This window comes from Phycodurus eques, chromosome 19 (genome assembly GCF_024500275.1).
Source record: "Phycodurus eques isolate BA_2022a chromosome 19, UOR_Pequ_1.1, whole genome shotgun sequence".
Taxonomy (NCBI): Eukaryota; Metazoa; Chordata; class Actinopteri; order Syngnathiformes; family Syngnathidae; genus Phycodurus; species Phycodurus eques.
Genome location: NC_084543.1, coordinates 9,076,057 through 9,091,941, shown reverse-complemented (window position 1 = coordinate 9,091,941; position 15,885 = coordinate 9,076,057). Strand labels below are relative to the sequence as shown.

General features: G+C 40.9%; 1 protein-coding gene across 1 annotated transcript in view; it reads left to right on the top strand.

Moving 5' to 3' along the window:
- The window catches only part of LOC133417745 (ankyrin-3-like), an 83,715-nt gene that overhangs the window by 24,018 nt on the left and 43,812 nt on the right, over positions 1-15,885 (top strand). Inside the window, 15 exon segments of the mRNA XM_061705815.1 lie at positions 542-640; positions 1,737-1,835; positions 3,671-3,769; positions 4,137-4,334; positions 5,744-5,842; positions 5,927-6,025; positions 6,846-7,004; positions 7,006-7,044; positions 7,164-7,262; positions 7,526-7,624; positions 7,722-7,820; positions 9,347-9,442; positions 10,227-10,299; positions 10,481-10,540; positions 13,584-13,707. Of these exon segments, the coding sequence (XP_061561799.1) occupies positions 542-640; positions 1,737-1,835; positions 3,671-3,769; positions 4,137-4,334; positions 5,744-5,842; positions 5,927-6,025; positions 6,846-7,004; positions 7,006-7,044; positions 7,164-7,262; positions 7,526-7,624; positions 7,722-7,820; positions 9,347-9,442; positions 10,227-10,299; positions 10,481-10,540; positions 13,584-13,707 (1,541 nt within the window).

Below are 15,885 nucleotides of genomic sequence, written 5' to 3'. Positions count from 1 at the left end.
TACGTGAAACGGTGTGAAAATTATTCTGCTCATGTTGTCTGTTTCTTAGCGGGAATTAAACTTGAGCATTGCTTTTTTGAAAAACAGTCACTGGAGGGGACAGAAAATGAAAAAAAAGGTTTCAAATGGTTTAAACGGCCCAGCCCTAGGTTCTCATGGACTTCACTTGCATCTCCAATTCTACATTTCTGATGAACCCTCAGAGAGGTTGCGTCCTCAGCTGCTGTCCCAGAGTGAGACAGCCGTGCTGGTTGTGTAACGGGAGACGCCAGGGTGTGGTTAAAGAGCCTGGCAGGGTCCAGAGTAGAGCGAGAGAAAAAAAAGTGGCATGAAGTCATTGGATTGAACTACTTGAAGCAGGAAGGAGTTCTTGCCTTGAGAGTGAATTCTTTCCGCACGTGCTGGTTGTCAGGCGGCGTAAAGAGTAGAGTTTGGATTTTTCCATCCAGCGTTCCAGATGTGTCCCTGCCTAGCAGCAGCAGCAGCGTTTCTGTTCCCGGATCGTTCGTTGAAGCCGCCTGTGTCCTCTGTCTGCTCGTAGAATGGTTTCACGCCGCTGCACATCGCCTGCAAGAAGAACAGAGTCAAGGTGATGGAGCTCCTGCTGAAGCACGGCGCCTCCATACAGGCCGTCACAGAGGTACGAGATACATCCAGACGCCATATGTTCGAAATTACCGGAACACAATAGCGAATGAACCAATTGGGGCTTGGGCTGGAGCCATTGTGGCCAATTGTACTTGTAACTTTGTGGGAAGAGTTGGGGTAAACTCTTATGCTGTTCCCGCTGAACCAAGTTACAAGCTACAAAGGCATGCTTGGATGAACGTGGTGTGGAAGAACACCTTTGGCATGAACTAGAAGGAGTTTAATTTTAACAAAATTAACAGCGAATAGAACAGGAAAATTTGACTGAGCAGGATTTCTTAAAAAAAGAAAACATAGTTAGCTAGCCTGAAAATCCCCACCGTTGTCTTGAAACTTGTGTATTTACCTCGTATACTACCGAAACATGTTAAGCTAAACTAATTCATAACCACTATTAAAATCCAAATCACTAGGTATAATAGCTTATTAATACTTTTAAGGGGAAAAAATGCTTTAAATGCTCTTACACAAAAACTGGTAAGAAGACAAAAAGAACCAAGATACAGTCTTCCTCCGCTATTCACTGGGGATCGTGACCGAGCCCTGCCGCAAATAGCGAAAGTCCTTTAGTAATTGACGCTGCTCGAAAAGGTTTAAGTACCTATAGTTGCCACAAGATGGCGGCAAAATACTATCCATCCATTTTCTGTACAGCTTATCTTCACGCGGGTCGTGGGCGTGCTGGAACCTATCCCAGCGATCTATGGGCAAGAGGCGGGGTACACCCTAAACTGGTCGGCAACCAATCGCAGGGCACATATAAACAAACAATCATTCGCACGCACATTCACACCGAAACCGGAGTACCCGGAGAAAACCCACTTTTGACTAAATAAAATTCCTCAAGTCACTTGATGCCAAGGTGCCACAAGAAGACCTGAGCACAAAAATAGCAAATAGGTGAGTTTTTCAGCAGGTAACGGTGATAGGTTAAAAAAAAAACAAGAAAAAATAAAATAAAATCTGTGAATCTGATTCACTGATTTTTCACTTCCTGTATCGGGGGCACCTGTCTCAATACTTTTGCAGTAAAGACTTAAATGTTACAATTAACGCAATGTTTATTTTGGTTCCCCCATCACTCGCAGTCCGGCCTGACTCCCATCCACGTCGCGGCGTTCATGGGGCACGAAAACATCGTCCACCAGCTCATCAACCACGGCGCCTCGCCCAACACCAGCAATGTGGTGAGTAAGAACTACTAATGGCTTAAAGATGATTTGATTTTGAAAAAATGCTCCACAAGTCTGATGATGCTGGTGTGTCTGTCGTCGCTTTGCAACCTGTAAAAATTTACTATTTTCCTATCAGCCATTTTGTTATATTTATGACTCGTTGATACATACTGAATGTACTCTAATTTCTTAAATCTGTATTTCGCAAACATCTTTATCTTTAGTTGGACACTTTGTGCACTGTACCTAATTTTAAACTGTTAGCCGTGACCAGCTAATCAGCGTTTAACTTCTGCCACTGCCGATAACGATCCGGAACTTTCTTTGCGTCATCTTGAGAAGTTTACCAGCTTGCTTTTCTCCGGATTGGCGTGCATAGGTTTTCAGTGAATAGCTTTAGTTGTTTTATGGATAGATTTGTGAGGGTTCACTGTACATATTTGTTTTCAGTTACAAAAATGAATATAAAACAAATATAAAAAAATGTTTTTTGTCAATTAAACGATAATTATGAATAAAAAGAATATGATTATTTTGAGTCAGCTGCAAAGTGCCTGAAATATAACCTACAACTTTGAAGAATGGTCCAGTGTCGATGTATTGAAGCACACCTCTTTAGTAGATTCATTTCATGTGTTTCGCTCTCATCCGGGCACGGGAACGCCGTAAACTTCTTGTTGGTTCTCCCGTGCCGGGAGGGAAAAGATGGACCGTGGCGAGGGGGGGAGTAAACAAGAAGAAGAAGAGGGGGAAAGAGCAGCTGATAAAATAGATTTTTAGAAATTTGCTGGACTATACGAGCTTCCAATGTTGTAAGAATTTGAATACGTTTATAGTGTCTAATTTAACATAACATAACATAACATAACATAACATAACAGTGCACAAATGCATGCTTGGATGAGGTTGTCATGCTCATCAAACACCTTTGAGATGAACCAGAACAGAGATCGTGATAACGTCAGTGAACTCACATGTTCTTCTGGATGAACAGTCCAGTCCATACAGTAGTTAAGAAGTCTATGAAAAGATAATGCTCTTCTAGATTAGTGTGTGTGTGTGTATGCGAGCGCAGTGTACAACAAACATTAGTATTGTCCTCTTTCAAAGGTGGGTAGAGTAGCCAAATATTGTACTCAAGTAAGAGTACAGTTACTTTAGAATAATATGACTCATGTAAAGTAAAAAGTATTCATCTAAATATTTACTTGAGTAAGAAAGCCTCCCCCAGCTGACTTTGGGCAGGGTGCACCCTGAACATGTGGCCACTTAATCACAGGGCATTCAGAACCAACCATTAAGACTCATATTAACACCTTTGGACACTCTAGATTCTAAATTAAATCAAAGTAACTGTAATCTGACTACTTGAATACATATTTTGAGTAACGCGTTACAAAGGGTCTTTTATAACGCGTTACTGAAAATATGTATGATTACAGTTACTTTGATTTAGCTGTCAATAGTTACTTTTTTGTTCTCTCAAAGGTGTTTATGAGCATGACAACCTCATCCAAGCATGCATTTGTGCACTGTTATATTCAACCTCAAGTATTTGCTCGCCCACGCTGTGTCTGTGGCCGGGTTACCGGGGCGACGGGCGTTATGGGACATCATCATGGCGTGTACAAAAACTGGGAGTGCTTCATCTCTCCACCTCTGTATCTGGCTGGAAAAACTAGGAGGGGAGTCAGTCTCTGGATAAAGAAATATTTTATTTATTTATTGGATGCATTCCTAACCCGTGTATATATTTGTTTGTGTTTCTTCATGTGTGTTGATTTACATGTTTGTGGGGGGGGGGGGGGTGGATTTGTGTTTGTTTATTGTATGTGTGTGTGTTGCAGAGAGGGGAGACTGCCCTTCACATGGCTGCAAGGGCGGGACAATCCAACGTGGTGCGATATTTGGTCCAGAACGGCGCACAAGTCGATGCCAAGGCCAAGGTAGTGTGTGTGTCGGCTTGCATGTCCATGTAAATACAGGTTGTGGGCGATTAAGGCCACTCCATGTGTATTTTTATGCGGAAGCACGGTAGAGAAAGTGGTTAACTCGTCCGCCACACAGTCAAGAGTTTCTGGATTTGATTCTCTGATCAGACTTTGTTGACTTTGCATGTGCTCCCCGTGCTCGTGTGGGTTTTCTCCAGGTAATACAACTTCCTCCCACATTCCAAAACCATGCTAGTAATGTTAGGTTCATTGAGGACGCTATAGGCGTGAATGTGAATGGTTGCTCTCTTGCAAGGAATAAGCTCAAAAGACTACACTTGACTCAATCGGTCTGATCCTGTGTTTGGTTTGGTGTGGGTAGGACGAACAGACCCCACTGCACATCGCCAGTCGTCTGGGCAAGCAGGACATCGTCCAACAGCTGCTCGCCAACGGGGCATCGCCCGACACCACCACCAGCTCCGGGTACACGCCCCTCCACCTGGCCGCCCGGGAGGGACACCGAGAGGTGGCGACGGCGCTGATGGACCAGGGAGCCAGTCTGAGCATCACTACCAAGGTGAATGTCGCATGTGTGCAACACTCACTGGCACTGAGACCGAAAAAGAAAACCAATGCAGGATACGTATCAAAAGTAAGATAATACACTCATGGTCAGTTTTGATTGACACTGTCAGTGAGATATTAATTCAACAATATGGTTTTTGTGATTGGAGTTGGTCCACTGTATTTATAGGTTTATTTTTTGTTTGCATTTTTATAGTATTATTTACATACACTTTATACTTATAGTATATTATCTCCATGTATTGTTGTTATTATTATTATTATGATATATTTGTATTATTTTGTGATATATTATTTGACAACATAGTTTGATTTAATCATAATTTATATTGTATATTATATTTATATTTATATTTATAATTTATATTTACATTTTAATATATATATATATATATATATATATATATATATTACATATTATTATCCATCCATTTTCTACTGCTAATCGGGTCGCGGGGGCAGTAGCTTTAGCAGGGACGCCCAGACTTCCCTCTCCCCAGCCACTTCATCCAGCTCTTCCGGGGGGATCCTGAGGCGTTCCCAGGTCTCCCGAAAGATGTAGTCTCTCCAGGGTGTCCTGGGTCATCCCCGGGGTCTCCCCCCGGTGGGACGTGCCCGGAACACCTCAACAGGGAGGCGTCCGGGAGGCATCCGAATCAGATGCCCCAGCCAGCTCATCTGGCTCCTCTCGATGTGAAGGAGCAGCGGCTCTACCCTGAGATCTTCTCGGATGACCGAGCTTCTCACCCTATCTCTAAGGGAGAGCCCGGACACCCTGCGGAGGAAACTCATTTCGGCCGTTTGTATCCGGGATCTTGTTCTTTCGGTCACGACGCACAACTCGTGACCATAGGGGAGGGTATATATTATTATTATTATATTATATAAGTTATATTTTAACTTATATATATATATTATATATATATATAACTTATATATATGTTATATTTTAACATAATTTTGATTATTTAAGTATTTATTTCGGCCGGCAGTTCTGGGGACCGGGGTACAAATCCTGGCCCCGGCCTGTGTGGAGTTTGCATGTTCTCCCCGTGCCTGGGTGGGTTTTCTCCGTGCACTCCGGTTTCCTCCCACATCCCATAAACATGCGTGGTAGGGTGATTGGAGATTCTAAATTGCCCGTAGGTGTGAATGTGAATGCCAATGGTTGTTTGTTTCTATGTGCCCTGCGATTGGCCGGCGACCTGTTCAGGGTGTACACCGCCTCCCGCCCAAAGATAGATTGGATAGGCTCCAGCAGCCCGCGACCCAAGTGAGGTTAAGCGGTAAAGAAAATGGATGGATGGATGTTTTTTATATATATATACTATTTCTTTTTTTAGACCCACTCATGTAGCTAAATAAGGTAACCCAGAATTGTCTCCTCTTGCGTTTTTACAGAAGGGTTTCACTCCACTGCACGTGGCGGCAAAGTACGGCAAGCTGGAGGTGACCAACCTTCTGCTGCAGAAAAACGCCGCACCTGATGCCGCTGGCAAGGTGACACCCCTTTTGCCTACTCCAGGTGGCATGATTGAGCTCTAACCGCCTCCTAATGCTGTGTGTGTGCATTGGGGTGTCCAGAGTGGACTAACTCCACTGCATGTGGCTGCGCACTACGATAACCAGAAGGTGGCACTACTTTTACTCAAGCATGGAGCCTCACCGCATGCCGCCGCAAAGGTGAGGACCTCTCTTCATTACATCCGTCAAGCAAAACGTTAGAGAATCTTTATCTGGTTTGTGGACAGGTGTGACAGTTCACCAAAAACAAAACTGGTACAGATCTGGATAACTGATGTGAGAATTTATTTGGCATCATTCTGTACTGCTCATTACTGCCATCTACAGGACTGGAGGAGAAAATATCAACTGAGGAGTGTTTATTTGTCATATTAATAGGAAAAGAAATGAGGATCTCAGCATTGATTTTTTTTTTTTGTAGCGGATACAACTAGTTGTTAAGATACCACAATTGGGTGCTATTATTTGGCCTCAGCAGAGGTCTACGCGCCACTGAGGAACGTTCGAGTTAAGAAACATGTGTCTCTGTACAGGAAACATAACGCCACAGTTGTGTGCAACTGGTTAGCATCGGTAGCTGAGCCTGGAAAATATTTTTTGCAATATCTTACATTTGACACTCAAGTTCATGACTGCCATCTACAGGACTGGAGTGGGAGAATAAGTTAATTTTTTAAATTTAAATTTGGAACACATTTACATTCAGCTGTTTATGTAATGGATCAGACTAACCACTAAGCTAGTCAAGAGGAAGCGAGCATTTTATTTTTTTGGCCTGGGGCATTCTGGTGAATAAAAATAGTTCCTCTCCGTTCACAGCCATGTTGTTAGTGCAAGCAGTGTACATCAGCGAGGACACACATTGAAGTACAAAAGCAACAACAACAACAAAACAGTTAAAAAAATAAATTGTCCTGAGCAATAAACTCAAATTAATGGAACAAAGTTAGTATGTTAAAATTGTACACTTACGGTACAGAATGGTTACACGCCGCTGCACATCGCATCCAAGAAGAACCAGATTGAGATCGCCACCACGTTGCTGGAGTATGGTGCGTCCGCCAACGGCGTGACGAGGCAGGGCATCACCCCGTTGCATCTGGCTGCGCAGGAGGGCAACGTGGACGTGGTAACGCTTTCTGCTGGCGCGGGACGCTCCGGTCAACACGGGCAACAAGGTGAAACTTTAAGAAAATGTAAAAAAAACAAAACAAAACAAAAAACCACACATTTATTGGATTTTTGGACTTCATGAGATTTATTCAAACCTATCCGCCTTTGCGTTTTTGGTCTTTAGTATGGCTTGACTCCGCTCCACCTGGCTGCCCAGGAGGATAAAGTCAACGTGGCTGAGGTTTTGGTCAACCACGGAGCCACCATAGACCCCGAGACCAAGGTGACACCACTGACTCTCTTTTACTTGACAAACACAAGCATGCACATTCAAATTTTTATACCGGAAGGGAAATAAAATGTTCAGTTTAAATTTATTTCTTTTAATTCCTTTTATGTGATTTTTCTTTGGGAACTTTATTTATTTGTTTGTTTGCTTGTTTGTTTATATTAAATTGTTTTTTTAAATAAAACAACAATATATATTCTTTGAGCCGTCTTATCTTTTTTGGTCATCGGTGTTCTTTTCCTTTTGTGTGTCATCAGTTGGGTTACACTCCCCTCCACGTGGCCTGTCACTATGGCAACGTGAAGATGGTCCACTTCCTGCTCAAAAACCAGGCCAAGGTCAACACCAAGACCAAGGTAATTCATTTGACAGGCTCGCCGTTTGGATTGAGTTCTATTTGATTACAGTCTTCCTCTACAGTATGTGATTAATTTCCTTTTTGGTGACCCACAGAACGGTTACACTCCTCTTCATCAGGCTGCACAGCAAGGACATACACACATTATCAATCTGCTGCTGCATCATGGGGCGTCACCCAACGAGCTTACCACGGTGACCACACGCACACACACTATGTGTCAGATTTATTTTTCCCATTATGATTCCTGTGTTAATCACTGACAAATTCAGGAAAGTTGCAGGATAAAATGAGGAAACAATCCTAGTTTGCAGGACACATTTTTATTTTTATTTTTCAGCTGCCTTTAAGGTAAAATAGATGGATTTTAGTGGAGAGACTAAAAAGGAAATGCCAGAAAATGTTGTTTTTTTTTAAACTAGAGCTGATGAAGGAAATTTATTACAAACAACGTTAGGGGTGGCACAGCAGCTAGAGAAACGTCAAGATTTTTTTTTTCGAGCCTGCTGAGCTAACATCAATGATGTTAAAAGCAATATACTGTAGATGAATTTTACAAGGTGGGAGAAAAGTTCTGAAAATAAGTTTACAGTAATAACGACATATAATTGTAACGACATAAAAGGTTAGTGGAGGCACAGCAGCTTGAGAAAAATAAAGAAACATATGTTTGACCCTGTCACGCTAATGTCAGCTATGTTGTTGTATGTGAAGACAAAATAGATTCATTTCATTTCTTCTTTTTTTTTTAATGAATGTTGGTAAAGGAAAGGTGTTTCATTCAACATTAGAGGAGGCACAGCAACTCTAGAAAAATAAGGAACAAAAAATACATTTAAACATGCTGCGCTAACTATGTCTAAAATCTAACTGATTGATTTTAGAGAGGTGACAGAAAACTCAAAATAAGATATGGAAAATGTCCAGGACCAATAGGCACCTTTGAAAGTAAACTTTAAAAAAAAAAAAAACAACCTCCAAAGAAAACTCCCAAAAAAGACTTTTGAAATATACAAAAAGATTTTTAGGTGGGCCTCATTCTTTTTCTTTTTATGATATATATTTTTTTATATTAAGGACTTTTTTAAAAAATATAGTTTTAGTCATTTTTGTTGTGATTTTGTACTTCTTTTCATTGATTAATTTTAATATGCAAATTTTAATCATAGAAAGGTGATTCAGTCTTCACTTTTTACATTTTTTAAAATGTTTAACTTCATTTATTTATTTATTTTAATGTAGGACTTTTGGGGGGGGAATTTTAGGTATTTATTATTTAATAGTTCACGCCCTTTTATCATGTGCAGTTGAACAACTAAGTTATATCTGTTATTTTGCTTTGCTTCTTTTCTTTTTCTTTCTTATTAATCTTTTTTTTTTTAAAACACAGGGATTTTATATAGTTTTTGTAAATGTTTGTTTCTGTTTTATTTTTGTGATGTGAATTTCAACCCTAGACGGAATTTTCATTTTTTACTTTGTAATTATTAAAAACACATTTTCAAAATGTGTTTATTTAATTATTTATTTGAAAAAAAATAGAACTTTTTTTGAGTGAAAGTTTGGGGTATTTTTTTTTTCAATACCTTATTTTTGATGTTTAAACAGGCAGCGGGTCAAATTAACCCATCAAGTTTGTCGGCGTACCAAAGAAAACGGTTACTCGGCTGACTACCAGGTAGCCAGGATGGCCTTTAACCATATTTTGCTTCCTCTGCAGAATGGGAACAGCGCTCTGTCCATTGCCAGGAGGCTGGGCTACATCTCTGTGGTGGACACGCTCAAGGTGGTCACTGAAGAGACGCTGACCATGCAGGTACCTTGGCAAATTGGGATCATGTGTGAAGTGGCTGGACACAAATAATGGGACACACCTCACCTTCATTCTTTATCTTATTGAGACATTTTTGGAAGTTCCTCTGCTGTGAGTTTGTTGGGGAAGAACCAACCCACAAATGGAATTGCTCCAACATCTTCACTTTTCACTTCCTGAGGGCAGCCCAATACTTTTGTCCATACGGTTTATCCCAGTGATTCCCAACCATACTAGTGTGCTGTCAGATTATTAGGTGTGCTGTGGGAAATTATCCAATTGTCTTGTAATTGGTCCAAAAAAGATTTATTACTAATGTATCTTTCTTTCTATCTTCTATTCCAGTGACATATAGTGACAGGCTCAACAATTAAATGCTCTTCTAGATGGCATTCATACAACAGAGTTAGAGTTAAACAGGCCTAGACTTCTCACCGAGTAAGTCAATTTGTGAGTCAATTGAGATCGGATCATCATTATTTCTGTATATATTATAAACTGCGTTAGACATTTTGGTGTGGTGTGCCGTAAGATTTTCCGAATGTAAAGTATGTGCCTTGGCGCAATAAAGTTTGGGAAACACTGGCGTATCCGATACCGTGACATTACATAAGTGCATTTTCTCTCTTCATTTTTCCCCCTTATCAGTCTTTTCATGTTTGCGCTGGCTTGCTGTGTATTGGAGTTGATAATTGACTATTTTGTTTTCGATAAGAGCAGGAAGCACAGAGCTCGGGAACGCATATGTCCAGCTTGACGTGGGGAATGCTTTGTGTCGTTTGCGCAGACGGTCACAGAGAAGCACAAGATGAACGTTCCGGAGACCATGAACGAGGTGCTGGACATGTCGGATGATGACGGTAAATCCTCTTGTTACTCTGTATTGATTATAAAAGTTAGTCCCTGCCAGTTTTTCCTTTGATGTCACGCGACTTGAGCTCTCTTTCATTTGGTTTTATGCGATCATTTGTCCACAAATCATTTACTTGACTTCATTTCCATATTTCTTCTTTAACTCTTGCCTCCATCCCCATCTCACAGCCTGTAAGGCCAGTGCTCCCGAAATGATCACAGAGGACTATTTGTCCGATGTTGATGAAGGTACTTGTCATCTTTTCATCCTTTCATTACTTTTGTATTATGTATCATTCTCATCATTTGTTATTGCTTACATTTGCATTTATACGTTCATTTATTGCTTCATTTAATGGGGACATATTATGGAAACGTCACGTTTTCATTCTAGGCACAGACAGTTGGGTCTCTGGACTGCTCAGTCTCCAGAAGTGGACAATAATGAAAAATAAAGTGGCTACATTTGTTGCTAGTTTCTTGTTTTAATAGTTTCTAGACTGCTTGGAAAATGTACTAAGTTGTCAAGAAGCCCTTACTTTGTCGCAACACCCTAGCACTGCCCCCGGTCGTCATGGTAACGAGTGATTCTAACCAGTTTGACAAGTGGATGCTAAGCCTGCTGTAATTCTTTACACTTTGTGTATTTTGCCGAAACAATGTCAGAGGGCTTTTATTGGGCTGCGTGGGAACGGTGGAAATTTTGGAAAATGTGCATTAAATGTCTCCTTTAAGAGGTTTACTCTTAAGATGTAACAGTATTTCGATTAGCTTTACTGTTCGGCCACCTCATCCCTTCTCTCTGGGGTGGCAAAATGTAACGAGTCAGCCTTTTCTCTCTGTTGCCATGGATACAGTCTGCACGGGGTGTTTTCATGGAGTGGGTGCCCGCATTTGCACACACACACTTGATCTATTGTCAGTGTCACTACACACAATCGGGCGAAAGCAAACATGCACGTTTCTTCTCAGCGTGGACCCTCAGTCACCCCGAAAGTGTGACGCGGTGAACAAAACGGATAGACGACGGATCGAACAACGGCCCTCCTGCAGCAAATTCAGTAGTCTTAATCGGTGCAAAACCATGCGTTGGCTGGATTTTTTCTCTATTTAATTAGGTGACGTCATGGCTGAAGACGTTCCAGCGAATGACAAAACAGAGCTTAAAATGGCGTCTTTGTGCTTTTGTTCAAACAGAGATGGATTGTGGAAATATCTGCATCAGCTATTCGTGTAAGTCATAAAACTAAAACGCCAGGTTTTATTGCAAGCACTAACCCCAAATAACCGCAATGTAATGTGTAGCGCTTTTTCATGTCTAAATTTGGCTCGTGTGTAACTGTATGCACACACACACTCACACAAGCTTACATAGCAACAATGAATAATCACACACACACACACTCATGCACACACACAGTTAGCGTTGCACTTCTAATTCTGGACATCCCGCACCCTCCTTATGTAAACTGTTGGGGTCGGCCTGCCACCGATCTTTTTTTTTTTTTTAACGATCAAAGACAAAGAAACCATAATATTTTATATGAAGGACCACAACATGCACGTCTTTTTTAACGTGCAATGATGTCGCGTAAAGAGTCGTAACATTCGTTATACATTCATATTTTCCTTTTTGAGCTGCATTAGTCTGGTTGTCTGCTGGTGTGTCCGAAGGTTTTAAGATAATTTTTAGTGATCAAAACACCAATTGATGGTATTATGTTCATTAAGACTGCAAACAGGTTCAATATATAGATCACTTTAGGTCAAAAAGTGCTGTAAAGACACAAAGGTAGCACCGGCCACAACATTAGGTACACCTCCATAGTCTAATGACATTGAGCGATAATTGTGTTTTTTCATAAATCAGTGGTTGGCAAAGTGTGGCTTGTGGGTCACACACTGCCTGTTCCGTTCTTTAATCCATCAGGCCAAGCATTATTATTATTATTATTATTATTATTATTATTATTATTAACCTGTAATAATGTTTTCATTTGTTGCATTAATTTAGCAGGGTTTTTTTTCTACATTTAATTAATTTGCACAATCTCTTTTTATATTGTGGATCAACTTGACCTGTATTACAGTTATTGAAATTGAAATATTATTTTTTTATTTTATTATTTTTTTCGCCCCTCATATTTCTGGGATTTTCAAATGGTCACAGTAACAATTAGTTTTAACCCCCCCCCCCCCAATATTTAGGGGTACCAAAGAAACAAAGGGTGAATTAAAGTTGATTAAAAAATATAATCAAATGTTACTGGTAAAACAAACAATGTTCCATATTACATGAACATGGAGCCGCTTTCTTACCTCATTTTCAAATGGCCTGACAGTTTAAAGACAAACAAACAAGTGTGACTCCTTAGTCCAAACATTTGCTTTCCCCTCATGCTCAGTTTTAAATAATCATTGTCATAAATGTGGTTGTTGTCGGATGTGTTCCGAGTATTTTGGTGTGCCCGTTCAGCTACAGATGAGGGTGAAAGTATGAGATGAAAACAATCAGAGTGAGCATTAACTTCATAAAGGCATCCTTTTGTGATGTACCTAAAAATGTGGCCGGTGCGTGTGTACAAATACGCACACGACTTAATTAATTTAGTTAGTTACAGGCAGATGCTCGCTTAATCAAGTTAGACAACTTTAGCGTGAGTCACACCCTGCTTGCTATTTGCGTCCGACACACACACACTCTCACACACACACACACTCACACAGAGTGGATTATCCCTGAGCAGGGGAGAGTAGGCGGGAGAAAGCGGATCTGTTTGCGTGATCGAGACAGAGAGAGAGAGAGAGAACGCTCCAAAATAAAGACAAAAAAGCACTGAATGAAGTGCTTCGAAGGCAGAGGTGAGTCACGGTAGATCCCAAATAGAAAAGCTTGGAATGTCACCAGATGGGGTCTGTGAAAGTTTATGGAGGGGGTTACATGGAATGGCGGGGGGCGGGGTGCTGCTGCTGCTGGAATGCCGTCCCGCCATTCAGTCTCTCTCGCTGGCCTGCGTGCACTTGCTGCCTTTCTCTGCTTTTCAAATCCTCTAAACTCATCAGTATGAGCTTGCAGAGCAACAAGTACACTTCTAACGGTCTCCCTCTCTCTCTTTTTTTTTTTAAATATGCCTTGACTGAGGTTTGCTGTGTGGTTGCCGTGACGATGTGGACTTCTTTAGGTCTTGAGCGTGTGCTTCATTTGTGACTCACTCCTGGATAACATCCCCACAAATAAATGTGGTCCTCCTCTCTTGTGTTTATTTTTTTATTTTTATTTTTTGGGCCCCAGGCGACGACGCCATGACAGGGGACACGGACAAGTACCTGGCGCCCCAGGACCTGAGGGAACTGGGTGACGACTCACTGCCGCAGGAGGGCTACATGGGCTTTAGCGTGGGCGCGCGCTCGCAGAGGTGAGACGCCGGCCGGCAGATACACTTGAGTAGGTACACCCGTGAGACTGTGAATGCAGACCTCTGCCAAGGCGTTGAAAAGGAAGTTACAGTGCAGCTAAATGTACTCGGTGTCCATAGAGTCCCTTTACAATTTAACCACTATATTAGAAATAACAACGTGTTAAGTGGCTGCCATCTTTGTGGAATTTTGTAAAAAAAACAAAACATGGAATGAGCACTTCTAACGCCTCTAAAATCCTCCATAACAAATAAATTCACAAACACTGCTCTTCTCACGAATAATGATCCATTTGCGCTATTTCGGTCAAGTGTTTAGGGCAGATAATGCCATTTGAAATGTTTTTGACACGTCCACTTAGAGAACCCTTCGGAATTACGACCTGTACGAGCTTATTGGTGGATATTTTTAACTGAAACTTGTCAGCCAATCGGAGAAGGGGTTCCCCAAGTGGCAGATGAAACTAAATGGTCGAGGAGATGCAGTATGTTGAGAAATAAGTTTATTTATTGAATTCTAATTTGAAGGCGTTTTTTTTGAACAGATTTTAGAATCATAGATGTTATGGTAATTATAAACCTTCAAATAATTGCTACTTTAACACACATGGAGCAGCAGCATATACAAACAGATCATACCACAAAACCGATAGGCATGTATTCTCCAAACCAAATGTTCAACCAAATCATATAATTTATTGTAACGAAAGACTGCTAGCTTAATGCCAACATGAAATGCAAAATGGCATTGGCAGGCTAATGGAAATTAGCATTAATGTTATGGCAATTATAAACCTTTAAATAACTGCTACTTAAACACACATGGCGCAAGAACACATACAAACGGACCATGCAACAAAACTCAGGGCTTATATTTTCTCTGCTCTGTGGGACAATGGCTATTAGTGGAGCTGACAGCAGCTGGGAGATAAGAAATGTTTTCTGTGTCTTCAATTTTCATGACATTTTGTCTCATAAATTCAGAGGACACTTAAAAATATTAAAACTTGTATTGCAACTTCATACAATAGTGATTTCCATTATTTTATCACATCAGATAGGGTTGGAAGATTTATTGATCTTATTGATTAATTAGAGTGTATTGCTCTGGAATTTTTCTTTTAATTTAAAAAAATTATTTTTGTTGTTGTTGTTGAGGCTTCAATACTTCAGCCACATTTGGACTGGCGTGCACTGCTCGCATTGATCAAATGCCTACGAACAGAGAGGAGCTCATTTACAAAAACACAGTAAGCCTGATACCATTCACGAGTGATGACATGTTGCCTCATTCACAAGCAGATGCACTGAGCGGATTTCAAAGGTCAAATGTATTTCTCTTAAAAAATATTGACATTTATGCAACATCGAATGGACGCGCGGGAGGGGTAGCTGGAATTGGTGCGTCACCAAATGTCTAAGGAGTGACACAATTGTTCGCCAAGGCACAGGAAATTAGAAACATGTTCGATTACATGTCCCTCAGCACGTGTATGCTTTTGTAGTTCAGTTGCAGGGAAATATGGACACAACTCAGGCTACATGTTAAAAGAAAACTAGGAAAATGTGTGCTGAGCTTTATTGATTTATTTGCACACACACAAAAAAATGGGGCCATATTTTATATATTTTGCCCACCACTGGTTTCTAAGCATTTATTGATATTTTCGTCCGAGATTGGAAATTTTCCACTTTCTGAATGCAGCACAAGCGTTTGCGTGGTTGACCTCATCCCTATCCATCCTGCTTTGTGGCTCATGATGTTGTGTTCTCTCCTTCATGTGCGCTCGGTGCGTGTTAGTCCCAAAGTCAGGTAAGGCTGACGGCATGCTGCTGAGGCATCCCAAAACCTCCATACACCCCCAAGCATCCCCCTTCTAATCCCCTCAAACTAGATGATGTCTTAACTTCCTGGTGACCCTTTGATTGGCTAATTTAATTATTTGTAGCTGTGTTGTTGTGTGTGCTAGCTTAATGTGTGTTGTTGTTGGTGACCGCGTTGTTCTTTGTTGTGATTTTTGTGCTTTTATTTCATCGAGCTTCCGGGGACCCGAACCTATTTTCCCGCCTTTTGCCCATATAAGGAAGATCTTGTCCTTTAGTTTGCATCAAGACATGCTGTAATTTCATGCAGACTATCACAAGATGAATATTATGGCCAAATTAATTCACATACTG